The sequence below is a fragment of the Tinamus guttatus genome, unplaced genomic scaffold (assembly GCF_059628265.1).
Source record: "Tinamus guttatus ecotype Peru unplaced genomic scaffold, ASM5962826v1 Tinamus_guttatus_pri_ptg000702l, whole genome shotgun sequence".
In the NCBI taxonomy this organism is placed as follows: domain Eukaryota; kingdom Metazoa; phylum Chordata; class Aves; order Tinamiformes; family Tinamidae; genus Tinamus; species Tinamus guttatus.
In genome coordinates this window covers 171,563-184,301 of record NW_028289236.1, presented here as the reverse complement: position 1 = coordinate 184,301, position 12,739 = coordinate 171,563, and the positions used below count along the sequence as shown (strand labels likewise).

The window sequence follows — 12,739 nt, the reverse complement described above, 5'->3', positions numbered from 1 at the left end:
GGCCGCGCCTGGGCTCTCGCGCCGGTCTCCTCCTTCCCCGGCGCGCGGCCGCGTCCTGCGCGGGCGGTCCCCGCATGTGCGGCCGGGCGGCACCTGCGCGCGGCCGGGGGCGGCGCTGCGGGCCGGGCCGGGGCGGGGCCGGCGGCGCCATTGGCGGCGGCCCGTGAGGCCACCTCGGCCCAGGGCGGTCCCGCGTGGGGCGGCCGCGACGCGGCTCGTGGGGCCGGCGCGGGGCGGCGGGATGGCGGACGGCGGGTGAGTGGCGGCGGGGCGCGCGCGGGGCCGGGGCCGGGGCCGCTCGCGGCCGCTCGTGGCCGCTCGCGGCTAACGGCGCGCGGCTGTCGGCAGGGCGGTGCGGCGGCGCGGCGGCCCGCGGCGCTCGGCAGCGGCCACGGAGCTGCGCAGCTGGCGGCTGAGCTGCGAGGGCGGGCGGCAGCGCTGGAGCTACCTGCCCCCCGCGGCCGGCGAGGCGGCGGGGCGGGCGCAGACGGCGCTGGAGGCGCATTGCCTCGGGCTGAGCACGGTGAGGTCCCCGGTCCCAACGAGGAGGGGGGCGCCCAGGGCTGGTGGTCGGTCCCTGTCCATAAATGGGGAGAGGTCGCAAGGACTGAGGTGCTCCCTGACTCTCATTTGCGGGGGAGGAGCTCTGGAGTTGAGGTGCAGACTCCGGGTTTGAGGAGAGGTTCCTGAGGATGAGGTCCCTCTCCTGTTCCCAAATGGGGGAGTCCCTGGGGCTAAGGGGGTCCTGGGGATGAGGTGTACTCCAATCCCTTCCTGGGGCTGAGGCGCTTCCCCCAAGGCTTGGGGTTGGGCTTGAGGGTGGTTTCTGGGGCTGAGAGATCCCCAGTCTCTAGGTGGGAGAGGCCCCTGAGGTTTGGGGGGTCCCTGGGACTGAGGTGCCCCCCTAACCCTCAGTTGAGGGAGGGTCCCTCGGTCTGGGCCCCAACTGGGGGGGTTCTCTGGGGTAGGGATGTCTCCCAGGGCCTGAGTCCTGAGGTTCCCCAGGCGCCCTGGTGGAAGGAACAGTCCTGGGGTTGGAGGCAGGGGGCGGGCAGATCTGGATCCCTGGAGCTGAGGTATCCCCAGGGCTCATGCAGAGGGGGGGTTCCGTGGCCTAGACTGAGGAGAGGGATGTCACTGTGCCTGAGATGCCTCCCAGGGACCCAGACCGAGATGTTGTCTCCCTGCAGGATGAAGTGCTGCGGCCCTTGCCAGCAGCTCACACGGCACGGGAGGCAGCCTGCAATGGCATGCGGTTTTATGCCGGCCTTCAGGCTGAGGACGGGCATTGGGCTGGCGATTATGGCGGGCCGCTCTTCCTGCTCCCAGGTCAGTTGTGGTAGGGTCCTTGGTACTGCCATGGTGTGCTGGGGTGACTCCTCATGGCAAGGAAGAGCTCCCAGATGCTCCTGGCCTGCTTGGTGCCCTGTCAGGAGGCTCTTCCCTCTACTGGGGTGGAAATGGGTGAAATAGCCATCACTGGGCATGTTTACTGTGTTGCTTCATCTTGGCACATCTCTGCCTTGTCAGCAGAAGTATCAATAGTGAGTGCGAGGGTGGCTCAATGTCGTGCCTTGGTGCAGTGCCCCAAGGCCCTGGACTGTGCTGGCTGGAGAGGGCCTGCTCTTCTCAGCCAGATAAATACACTGCATTGGACATGGTAAGAGAGTTCCTCTGCTTGATCTTCCAGGTCTCCTCATCACTTGCCACACTGCAAAGATCCAGTTGCCAGAAGAGTTTCGGAAAGAGATGGTGCGCTACCTGCGCTCCGTGCAGCTCCCAGACGGCGGCTGGGGCTTGTGAGTAGCAGAGGGGTGTCACTTGGTGGTGGTGCCTCCAAGATTCGGCACTTGGAGCTGCTGCAAAGTCTAACAAGGTTTGGGAGTGGGAGGTGGCGGCTGTGATACCTCTGGGTTGCTGTCCAACTGCTTGTGTAGGACTCTAGGGGATGCATCCCTGCCACAGAACCCATCTGCATCTCCTCCTTGACACTGTCCCAAAGCGTTGCATGTTTTGGGCAGTGCAGAACAAAAGTGTTTCTATCCAGGTTGGGTCTCCATTCTCCACAGTCATCCTTAACATCCCATTTTGCTCTGGCCAAGAAAGCCCTGTGCAGTGGGTTGTGTCTAATGTCTGTCTCGTGTGTGTGTGTGTGTGTGTGTGTGTGTGTGTGTGTGTGCTCACAACAGGCATGTGGAAGACAAATCGACAGTGTTTGGCACAGCACTGAACTACACAGCCCTGAGGATCCTGGGGGTCGGGCCAGATGACCCAGATGTCGTGCGGGCCCGTGTCAACCTGCATAGCAAAGGTCAGCTCTGCTGCCTGGTACAGCAGCTGTGGGGCTAGGACAGTGACTGGGGCGGTTTGGCTGACCCTGAGCGCTGAGTGGAGCATGGGGGGCTGCCAGGCAGTGGAGAAGCTGATGTCCTTACTTGCCTTTGTGTCTCAGATTATACCTGAGAAAGGGTGTTTTGTTTCTGGGCTGTGATTTGCTTGCTGTTTTTTGACATCTGTCCCAATCCCAACAGTGCACACTTAAATGAGAGGAGAGGATGATCCTGCAATGTGTAGGATTGTGAACTGGCTTGTTTGCATTAACTCTGAAAACTAACATCCCTCTCTGCAGGAGGTGCTGTGGGCATCCCTTCGTGGGGGAAGTTTTGGCTGGCTGTCCTGAATGTTTATAGCTGGGATGGGATGAACACACTTCTCCCAGAGATGTGGTATGTGTTGTCCCAGTGTGGAAGTGGGGAGTGTTGTCAGTCTTGCTGTAGCCCTTGGCCCCCATGCTCTCCCAAGCTTTGGTGTTTATGGGGATCACCCTCACCTGCAGCTGCTCCAAGCAGCCAAGAGGCTGCTCCAGCCGCTTGTGAGCTGGGAGACCTGTTGGCTGGTCTTGCTGCTGGAGGGTAGGACTGAACGCTGTGCTGAAGTGTCAGAGCTCAGCCCTGTTAGCATCATCACCTTGATGTGTCCATCAGCTCTCTGCTACCAGTATCTTCTGCTCTTGTGGCCAGCCAGCCCTGGGCCGTAGCAGGACAGAGCTTATTGTTGTAAGGCTGCCAGCTCTAGGTGTCACACAGTACCAGGGACTGTTTGAGCTTTGTTCTCAGCTTAATTTGCAGTTTGGGCCTCTCCCTTCATGACTGCACTAAGAGGAGAGGTGTCCCTGACTGGACTTCTCTGCCCCCTCTCTGAGCTCAGGGTCCTCCCTGCCCTGTCTGAATTTGCCCAGGAAAGGTCGCTGCTGGCCCTGGTGGAGAGGGAGCAGCCTTATTGGGGAAGGTCTGTGTGGGGCCAGGCTGCATGGACATCCCCTTCTGTCCTTTGCAGCTGTATGGGCAGCAAAGGGCCCTGTGCAGGGAACAGAGGAAGGCTCCCCCTGCTTCAGGCATTTTCCTGCTGACACAGCGTATCTCCACATCTGCCTTGGCCCTCCCTGTCACTCATGGTAAGACCTTCTCTGTTGTGAACAGGCTGCTCCCTACATGGTTCCCAGCCCATCCGTCCCGGCTGTGGTGTCACTGCCGCCAGGTTTACCTGCCCATGAGCTACTGTTACGCCAAGCGTCTGTCAGCAGAAGAAGATGAGCTAGTACAGAGCTTGCGGCAGGTAAGCAGGTGACCCTGATGGAGCTTCCTAACAAGGATATGTGGCTCCCTCACCTGTTGCTGTGACAGCTGTGTCCTTGGGGCAAACCTCTGGGTCAGCAAGTGACAGCCCTTGCCTGCACAGGGGAAATGGTCTCTGTCCACGTAGCAAAGCCAACTGTCCACAATAAGCCAGCTCAGGGTGTTTGCTGTCAGCCTGCCAGGCTGATGCCCTGTGTTCTCCCGTGCCAGGAGCTGTACGTGCAGGACTATGCCAGCATAGACTGGCCGGCGCAGAGGAACAACGTGGCTGCCTGTGACGTGTATACCCCGCACAGCTGGCTGCTGGGGGCGGCCTATGGTGAGTGCGGTGCTGACTGGGACGGGAGGACTCTTGCCGTGCTGCTGCCCTTGCGCAAGTTGCTGATGGAGCTCTGTCTGCCTGGTACCATGGGAGCTCTCTGTGGTCTACTGCTGGCCAGAGGTGCATGGATCTGGAATGGAAACTATGATCATGTGGTCCACAGTCTTTTCTTGTCTCCATGAGGGCTGTGGGGCCTTGTGTCCTGATGCTCTCAGCTCTTTGGGGCAGACTAATCCCTATGCTTCCCTTAGCTAGTGGTGAGCAGTGGTACAGCCAACTCTTTCTGCATAAGTCAGCTTTTTCAGTGTATGTCCCTTTTTAATCCTGCAGCCATCATGAACATGTATGAAGCTGTCCACAGCACCTCCCTGCGGCAGCAAGCCGTGGCAGAGCTGTATGACCACATCAAAGCCGATGACAGATTCACCAAGTGCATCAGCATTGGCCCGGTAGGCTACTTGCTAATGACTTTTTAAAAGTCCTGCCCTTGGCTTTATTTCTTTGTGTGCCCTTGAGGGACTAGGCTGGGGTTCCCAGTCCTTTACAAGTGTGACCTGTAACCATAACCAATGGGTCTTGCTCAGACCCAGGCACAACTGCTGCTGCTCCTAATGCTAACAGGGTGCTGGAGACAGAGCTGGCACTGGGGCAGCTGTGGTCTCTGATGAAGGGTATCTTTTTCCAGTGTGCAGGGAAATGATATGGGGGGAAGTTCTGGAGTAATCTCATGGTTGAGCTGGGCCCTTAGTGTGACACAACAGATTGAGCCATTGGAACAATGGCTGGGACTTGCAAAGGGCTATGTGCTGGGTGGGAGTGATGTGCATCTCTGGGGTTTGGAGCGTGCTGTCTCCATGCTCTGATACTGTTCTCTTGGCAGATTTCCAAGACCATCAATATGCTGGTTCGCTGGTTTGTGGATGGGGAAAACTCCCCAGCTTTTCAGGAACATGTCTCCAGGATTCCAGACTATCTCTGGTAAGGGCTGAGCATGACCTGCCTGCCACAGCAGGGCTCTGATCTGTCTGTGTGAGCATGCTGTGGTTTTCAGCCCCCTTCCCAGTGCTCTTGCTGTGTCTGTGCTGCAGCACTGTGCTCTCTTCTCCCACAGGCTGGGCCTCGACGGCATGAAGATGCAGGTGACGTGCTGTGGGATTTTGGCTGTGACTGACAGGGACCCATGCATGTTGTGGCAACCTGTGGGATGGGACAGCTTGTTCACACTGGGACTGGGCTCCCAGCAGCTTGTCTTGCCTGTGTCACTGCCACTTCTCCAGCAGTGCCAGCAGCAGCAGACTAGCAGTACTAGTCTGTCTCTCTTTGGCTGTCAGCTGAGGGAGCAGCTCAAGGCCTCTACCCCCTTCAACCCCACAGATGGTGAGAGGGGAGGAGGAAGAAGACATGGTGACAGAGGCCCCTGTCCCTGTGCTCAGATGCTGTATGTGAACACAGCTGTGCTTCTCTCCTGGCTGTTGCCTCCCTGTGCTCCTCATCGCTGGCTGCCCCTCGTGTTCTGGTTGTGCCTTGGCACAAGCCGTGCCAGCTGTCTCATTTGCTGTCCCTTTCTCATGCCCGTGCTGCTGTGTCTGCCTGCAAATCAGCCATGGTGCTGCACAACCTGAAACTGAGACACAAGGTGGAGGGGGCTCACGGTGGTAATGCAGGAGGGAAGTGCTGCCACAGAGACTCCATGCCTGGGACAAACTCCTTCCCGCCCCAGTCAGCTGCCTCTCACTGCCTACTCTCCTTCTCTCTTCCAGGGGACAAATGGATCCCAGCTCTGGGATACTGCCTTTGCTGTCCAAGCCTTTCTGGAGGTAACACTCCCTTCAGAGCTATATGTGGCTTCAGGAAAGTGGCCTCTCCAGTCCCCAAATACTAGTGGCTCCTTGTTGCACACCCCTTCAGAGCTCCACTGTGCAGATCCTGGCACCACACTGTACACCAGAGCTCCTTCTCAGAGCTGTTGATCCCACCATCCAGGCTCTAGTGGCACAGAAGGTGCCCAGTGCAGCTGGTGCACCCTAGCATTGCCAGCAGCTTTCAAAGCAGGAGGCCTTGATCTTGCCGAATGGGTCAGGTTAGGTTTCCCCGTCTCTGCAACCTGGCTTTTCCTCTGTGCTCTGCTTGGCCCATCTGGCAGGGAGAGCATGCAGGATCCCTGGTTTGCAGCACTGAAGTGCTAGCTATAGTGGGCATGTTTTGGGGAGGGTGATATGCTTGACCAGATAAGCCCCTACCCTGGACAGGCAAGTGCTTCTCTTCAGTACCAGTGACCACTGCTGGTTCAGCTCCAACTGTAGGAGCTGTTAGTGGAAACAGTCAGACAGATACAAACAAAGTCTGAATGCAAGCCTGTGGGAAAGGCTATATGAGGGGCAGGAGTTAATTACATTTAGACCAGCAGGTTAGTGAGATCCCAGCATATCCTCTTCTATCCAAGGGACATGTGATAGCCACAGCTCCTTGCTGACTGTGCACCTCTGTTTCCAGGCAGAAGCCCAGAAGATCCCTGAATTCAGGTCCTGCCTCCAAAACGCCCATGAGTTCCTCAAGTTCAGCCAGGTGAGCAGACCTGGTTGATGGTGTTTCTGTTGTGCTGGCTGTGCAAACTCTTGTCTTATGGGTCTGTTTAATACCTCTGTTTTGCCCTGAAGGGCTCTGTTGCAGGGCTGCACTAGTAAAGCACTGGGGGCAGTCTTTTGTTTCCTGCATTCTTTTTGCTGGGGAACAGCAAGGAAAGGATGTCTACAACTTAGAGATGACCATGGCTGGCTCTAGGGCATTTAAGTTAGCTTTCTTGGCTAAGAAAAGTTAGGGAACAGAGAGTTTGAAGTTCTTTTCCCCTCATCCTACTCACTGACCACATACCTGAGTTATCCTGCTGGGAAATCTGGCTTCCTTGGCTAGTGACAGTATGGACTTAACTCCTGCTGGCCAGACTGATGGGGTCACTGGTGGCTGGGTGCAGATGTAGCTGTAGGTCTTGCTTATGGTGCTGGCAAAGAAAGCATTGACAGTGAATGGCTTTCTGTTGGGAAAGAATGATGAGAAGACAGGATTCAGCAACATCTGGAAAAATCAGGCCAAAAAGTGATTTCTCGCTGCTCCAGAGCCAGCCTCTGGCTTTGGCTGCCTTCCTCGGCAAAGGGTGGATGGTACCCAGGTCCATAGAGCTCTGCTCTAGTCATGGTTCCACACATCTCTGGCCTGCCCTCACTGTTACTCTTCTCCTGTGCAGATCCCAGAGAACCCACCTGACTACCAGAAATATTATCGCCATATGAACAAGGTACAACAGCCAGTGCTGCCTGAGATGGCTGGGGCAGCAGTTTGGGGAAAAGGATTGAGGGGCATCAGCTTCCTCTGTGCACGGGCAGAGCAGGTCTGGGGGAAGATACTGAGCTCTCCTGACCCTTCCCCAGGGTGGCTTCCCCTTCAGCACTCGGGACTGTGGCTGGATTGTAGCTGACTGCACAGCAGAGGGGCTGAAGTCAGTGATGCTGCTGCAGGAGAAGTGCCCCTTCATAACCGAGCGTGTCCCCTCTGAGCGCCTCTTTGATGCCGTGAACGTGGTAAGTGCTGCAGAAACGGGCTGGCTGGCTGTGGGAAATGCAGCCAGCTAAGCTGAGCTAGAACAGGAGAAGGCAGAAGTCCTGGTGAGTTGGTGGGTCTGGTGTTGGGTAAGCCCCTACAAGGCCCGTGGCCTGCTAAAAGCAATAGTGACACTGCATTAGTGTGATAGAAGTCTCTGCAGTGATGGTTCAGACTAGGTGTGCCTGTGAGTTGACATGTGTGTTATGTGCCATCCCTGTGGGCTTAGCTCTGTCCTCACACCTGGCTTGGGGATGGTTTGGGGTGCCATCGCCCATGGGCCAGTCCAGTCCCCATTCTATGCTTGCCTGGACAGTTGCTGAGCATGAGGAACTCTGATGGAGGCTTTGCCACATACGAAACAAAGCGAGGAGGTCGCCTGCTGGAGCTGCTGAACCCCTCGGAGGTGTTTGGTAAGCAGAGCTGTGTCGGGTTGGTTGCGTTGCCCACTGCAAAGGGCTCTGGCACTGCTGTGTCTGGTGGGTGCCAGGCTTTGCCACTGGTCCCTCTGTGGGATGCGTGTGAACGGGGCAAGGGAAAGGCTTTACAGTGCCCTGCTGGGAGAGCTACCCAGCAGAGGGGCTGTTGCACTGCTGTTCTTTTTCCATTGGCAGGTGACATCATGATTGACTACACCTACGTGGAGTGCACATCGGCTGTCATGCAGGCGCTGAGACACTTCCATGAGGTTTTCCCTGAGCACAGAGCCCCAGAGATCAGGTGATACACTGAGAGGAGAGTGGGGCAAGGGAGAAAACAGTCTGCAGTCACCCATGCTGCCTGACATGGCCCCAGTTGGTGCAGCCCCTGTTAAGCTTTGTCAGGGGTGCACCCTTGGTGCACCCAGGACTGGGGTGCTGATGATATCTTCAAATGAGAGTTCCTTATAAGAGGCTGGGGTCTAGCTTGACTCAAGGAGCAGGATACAGGCTGTTTGTCTGTTGCTTTGGTCTTGCAAATGGTTGCCAGCTGGGTTTCCTGTTGTGTGCCAGCTTATGGCAGGAAAGCATCCAAGTGGTGCATGATTCGACTGTGAGATCATGTGGAACTGCTGGTCTGTGCTCTCTTGATTCTTGAGCCATTTTATAGAGAGGGTTCACCAAATTCTCAGAGACTGGCCGTTGCAAATGCAGCCACCGAGTGTGGGCTGCTTTTGAAGCAGACATCTTTCTCCTGAGCAGAGAGACTCTGCAAAAGGGTCTGGACTTCTGTCGGAGGACGCAGCGAGCTGACGGGTCATGGGAAGGGTAAGTCATGTTCCTAGGACCTTGCCTGCATCAAACCTGGGTTGTCGGGCCTGACGCTACTGCTCATCTCTCCCTCCTAGGAGCTGGGGGGTTTGTTTCACCTACGGCACCTGGTTTGGCCTGGAGGCGTTTGCCAGCATGCAGCACACATACAGCGATGGGTGAGTGAGGAGCAATCTGCTTTCCCTGCCACTCTCTTTTGGGCAGGGCCATGTGGTGGGACTGAGGTGATGCCCTGATTGGCCCAGGCCTCCTCTTCCCAAATCCTGTGCCTGTGATTCAACAGTTAGGCACTTGCTGCCCAAGCTTCAAACCCCCACTGTGGGCATGGTAGAGCATCGTTCCTATTTGTGATGGGGCACATAGGTGAAAATCTACCTCTCCCCTGCAACTCATCTGATCCTCTGCCCTGTCTTTGCAGGGATGTGTGCAGAGAGGTGTCCCAGGCGTGCCAGTTTCTGCTTTCTAAGCAGATGGCAGATGGTGGCTGGGGAGAAGACTTTGAGTCGTGCGAGCAGCGCGTGTACATGCAGAGTGCCACGTCACAGATCCACAATACGTGCTGGGCCCTGTTGGGACTCATGGCTGTCAGGTAGGAGCAGTCCTTGCCTTGAGACACTGCCTGGCCCCAAGTGCTGGAAGGGATAGGAAATACTAGCCAAGTTATAGGGAAGAGATAGCATGGGCCCTGGCCTAAGATGTGTGATGCTTGCTGAAAGATACTGTCTGTCACAAGCCTGCTGCAGTGGGGGGACTGGTTGGAGCTGTGTTCCACGGACTGGAGAGGCTCCTGATGCCTGGGGGAAGGGGAGCTAGTGCAAAGTAGGAGTCTGTCATAACTGCAAGCCTCTGGCCTGGGACAGTTTTGCCATGTTCATAATGTCTGGTGTGTGAGGGTCACAAGGAATCTTCCCAAAACACTCGGCATGCCAAGGACAAACACAGGTAGCCTGAAGGTAGCAGTGTTCCCTAAGTGCATGTATAGGGTTACATGGACAGTCCAGATTTGTGAGTGTGTGTCTTCTCTGTGCTCTGCAGGTATCCTGATATTAGCGTGTTGGAAAGGGGTATCAAAGCATTGATTGATAAACAGTTACCTAACGGGGACTGGCCTCAGGTTTGTAGATCCGTTCTTGTCTCTCCAAGGGGTTCCTGTGGGCATTGTGCCTCATTGCAGTAGTGTATTTCCTCTTTCCTGCAAGAGGAGATGCTTGTGGGTTTTTCTGGAAAGCCCCAGGGAGCAGTTGAGCTTACCCATATGTCCTGGACACAACTGTGGTTGCTTGTGGTAATGAGACGGCAGCTCAAGGCCCATGTGGGGATAGAGGGAAATGCTTCCAGAGTGGGCGATGCTATCCTGAGGAGCATGGATAAGGAGGATGCAGTGGGAGCCTGCCACCCACACCACCTTGCTGTTTCTCTCTCTCAGGAGAACATTGCTGGAGTGTTCAACAAGTCGTGTGCCATCAGCTACACTGCCTATTGCAACGTCTTCCCCATCTGGACACTGGGACGTTTCTCCCGACTGCATCCTGACAGCCCTCTTGCTGGACAGCTGCTGTCAGGATCTCCTCTGGGGCAGGAAGAACCCTAGAGAAGACCTTGTCTGTCTGAGCCTGGGGCATTGCAGACACTGGCTTCCAATTTTTCTCTGCTGTTGTCCACCATGTGCCAGCACAGGGCTGTTTCATACCGCAGGATCTCAATGCAGTTCTTGCTGCAACACTGGACCACTGCCTCTTCCAGAGAGCAGAGTGCTACCATGGTGCCACTGGGTTCTCCTTCACTTTCTGTTGAACCTTTTTCCAAGACCAGTTTTTTGGCTCTTGCTGGGTATATCCTCCCCCACAAGATACACAGGGCCCAAAAAGACACATGGATCAGATTCATGATCTGAGAAGGCAGAGCTGCCCAGCTGTATTGTGTTAGACATCTAGACAGACTTGATCTCTCATCCTGGGTAAGGCAAAGCTGTCTTTGTCTTTCTCTTGTGCTGTCCTGGCTCTCTCAGATGGGCTGTTTGCTGCAAGGGTGTGTGGTTTTTGGCCTTTCCCTGTGCCAGCATTGCGATGGGGTGCACTGTGTGTTCTGCTGAACCAGCCTCTGTTGACTGGGCGCCCAAACCTGCCTTTGAAGTGCTGCCTGTTCTGAAGCCATCACTGGGAAGGGAGGCAGCAATGGGACAGAAAAAAAGGACAGAAAGCACTGAAGGAGCAGGAACCATGGCTCAGCTCTCCATCCTTCCCCCAGTGCAGCAGTTGTGCTAGTTGTCTAGCAGGGATGAGTTGTACTGGAGGCCACTTGTGCCTTCCGGCATCCTTCTCCACGGGGAGTGGAGGTGAGGGTACGCCTCTGGGCAGTGTTGTGTTGGAGCATTTCTTTTTTGGCATCAGAGCTGGAAGCTGTGCTGAGTGGCAGGTTAATAAATTACTAATGGTATGGAACATAACTGTGTGCTGGTGTCCTTTTGGCCTGACCTGGTGTGCATCCCACCCAGCAGGCAGCATGTCCAGCAATATCCTGTAGCCTGGTTTGAGTCACCAGACTTTTTCCAGCCTCTTTTCCAGCTGTTTTCTGTGGTATCCAGGCGTGCTAAGAGCATGCTCCATCTTCTTGCCCTTGTTGAATTTAAAAGCTTTGTGAAGCAAACTCCTTGGATCTTTATAGAGTGTGTACAGCGTATATCTGGCATAATGCTACCAACTTCCAAGCATTGGTGGATTTTGTCTGGGTCACGTAGAGCAGATTATGGACTTCCATCCAACATCAGCTCTGGCAGGCACTAAATAGCATGCATCCAGCTATGCTGTACTGTTTGCATGAAGCTGTACTGCTTGGATGAAGCTACGTTTCTCATTCTGCAGCCCCAGTCTCCAGAGCAATATGCTCTTATCCCTGAAGTCAGGCAAGAAATAGACCTTCCATGCACAGAAATCCTTTGCTAACATTTGAAAACGGGCATCTGAGGAGGGGGGAAAAAAAAAAGCACAAATAAACACTCCCCCCCAGAAAAACAAGCAAACAAAAAACTATTGTTCTGATACGGCAAAGCTGGTCTAAGCCAATTCCACTCACTGTATGTTCCAGAGGAAGTGATGCCAGAGTGAATTACCTTAAAGCCACTTTGGGCTGAAACTGGCAGACTGTGTGGCAATGCAGCAGTCCCAGACAGCAAACAAGGTTGCTTTCTACAAGCCACAGGGAAGCCAAGTCGTGCCTTTCAAAAAAATCTGTGTTCTTCCCAAGGGGGCCAAATAATCCAAATATTGATGTCAACCTTTTCACTTAAGAAATCTTAGACCTATAGCTAGCAGTAATGTTAACTGGCTTTTCTGCTTCTGAGAAACAGTCAACTTTTAAACCTTGGAGTGCCATGAAGAGCAAAGCCCAGTGGTGGTCATACTTGAAGGAAGTAGGACACGAGTACCAAGACTAAAATTCAGAGCCTGACCATGTACACAGCATGCAGAGAGGGGAATAAAACCAGAAAATGGCTCTGTATCTGCTAGTGCAATACCTGCTGTTGGGTCTGATTTCCTCCCCTGACTCTTATTGCTGGCGCTGCGTCATGACCACCACTCTCAGCTTGCCTCAAAGATCAGGTTCCTGCATCTTAAAGAGCAAAAGTAAGTTGTTTTTTTCTTTTTTTTCTTCTTGTTGCTGTTTTCCAATAGCAAGCTGAATAGCTGCAGCTTAAATTTAAGCTAATTGTAAGGCTTTAGCAAAGCAGTGGAAGATCAGGTCCTCCTTGTAATCTTTCGCCAGCATCCATCATCGACCCTTTTCCAAAGTAATGCTTCAGGTTCCTGTGAACTATGAAGCACAGAGGCCACATTACAGGTTTGCTAATTCAGGTTTAGGGCTAGGGATAGGGTTGAGAGAGAGAGAGAAACCCAGAACCCCAAGGGGAGTTGGCGTAGAAAGGGCATGCCAAAGGAAAC

At 54.8% G+C, this 12,739-nt stretch overlaps 1 protein-coding gene across 1 annotated transcript; it reads left to right on the top strand.

Annotated features, from left to right (window-relative positions):
* The first annotated feature begins 438 nt into the window (after window positions 1-438).
* LSS (lanosterol synthase) lies at window positions 439-10,445 on the top strand. The gene is made up of 21 exons (XM_088536714.1): window positions 439-523; window positions 1,191-1,329; window positions 1,691-1,799; window positions 2,190-2,311; window positions 2,630-2,726; window positions 3,480-3,615; window positions 3,846-3,954; window positions 4,288-4,406; window positions 4,838-4,935; window positions 5,069-5,096; window positions 5,718-5,774; window positions 6,451-6,522; window positions 7,199-7,249; window positions 7,383-7,532; window positions 7,868-7,964; window positions 8,166-8,271; window positions 8,733-8,798; window positions 8,879-8,959; window positions 9,220-9,390; window positions 9,837-9,915; window positions 10,228-10,445. Exons 2-21 carry the CDS (start codon window positions 1,251-1,253, stop codon window positions 10,390-10,392), a joined length of 1,992 nt encoding a protein of 663 aa, XP_088392840.1. The 5' UTR covers window positions 439-523; window positions 1,191-1,250; the 3' UTR covers window positions 10,393-10,445.
* The last annotated feature ends 2,294 nt before the right edge of the window (window positions 10,446-12,739 follow it).

What these genes read in the sequence shown, in the direction of transcription:
- LSS (XM_088536714.1), top strand. Translation starts at nt 1,251, where the DNA reads ATGCGGTTTTATGCCGGCCTTCAGGCTGAGGACGGGCATTGGGCTGGC. An exon ending in AGTGCATCAGCATTGGCCCG is followed by an intron (nt 4,407 to 4,837) that starts GTAGGCTACTTG and finishes TTCTCTTGGCAG; the next exon opens with ATTTCCAAGACCATCAATAT. An exon ending in AGGATTCCAGACTATCTCTG is followed by an intron (nt 4,936 to 5,068) that starts GTAAGGGCTGAG and finishes CTTCTCCCACAG; the next exon opens with GCTGGGCCTCGACGGCATGA.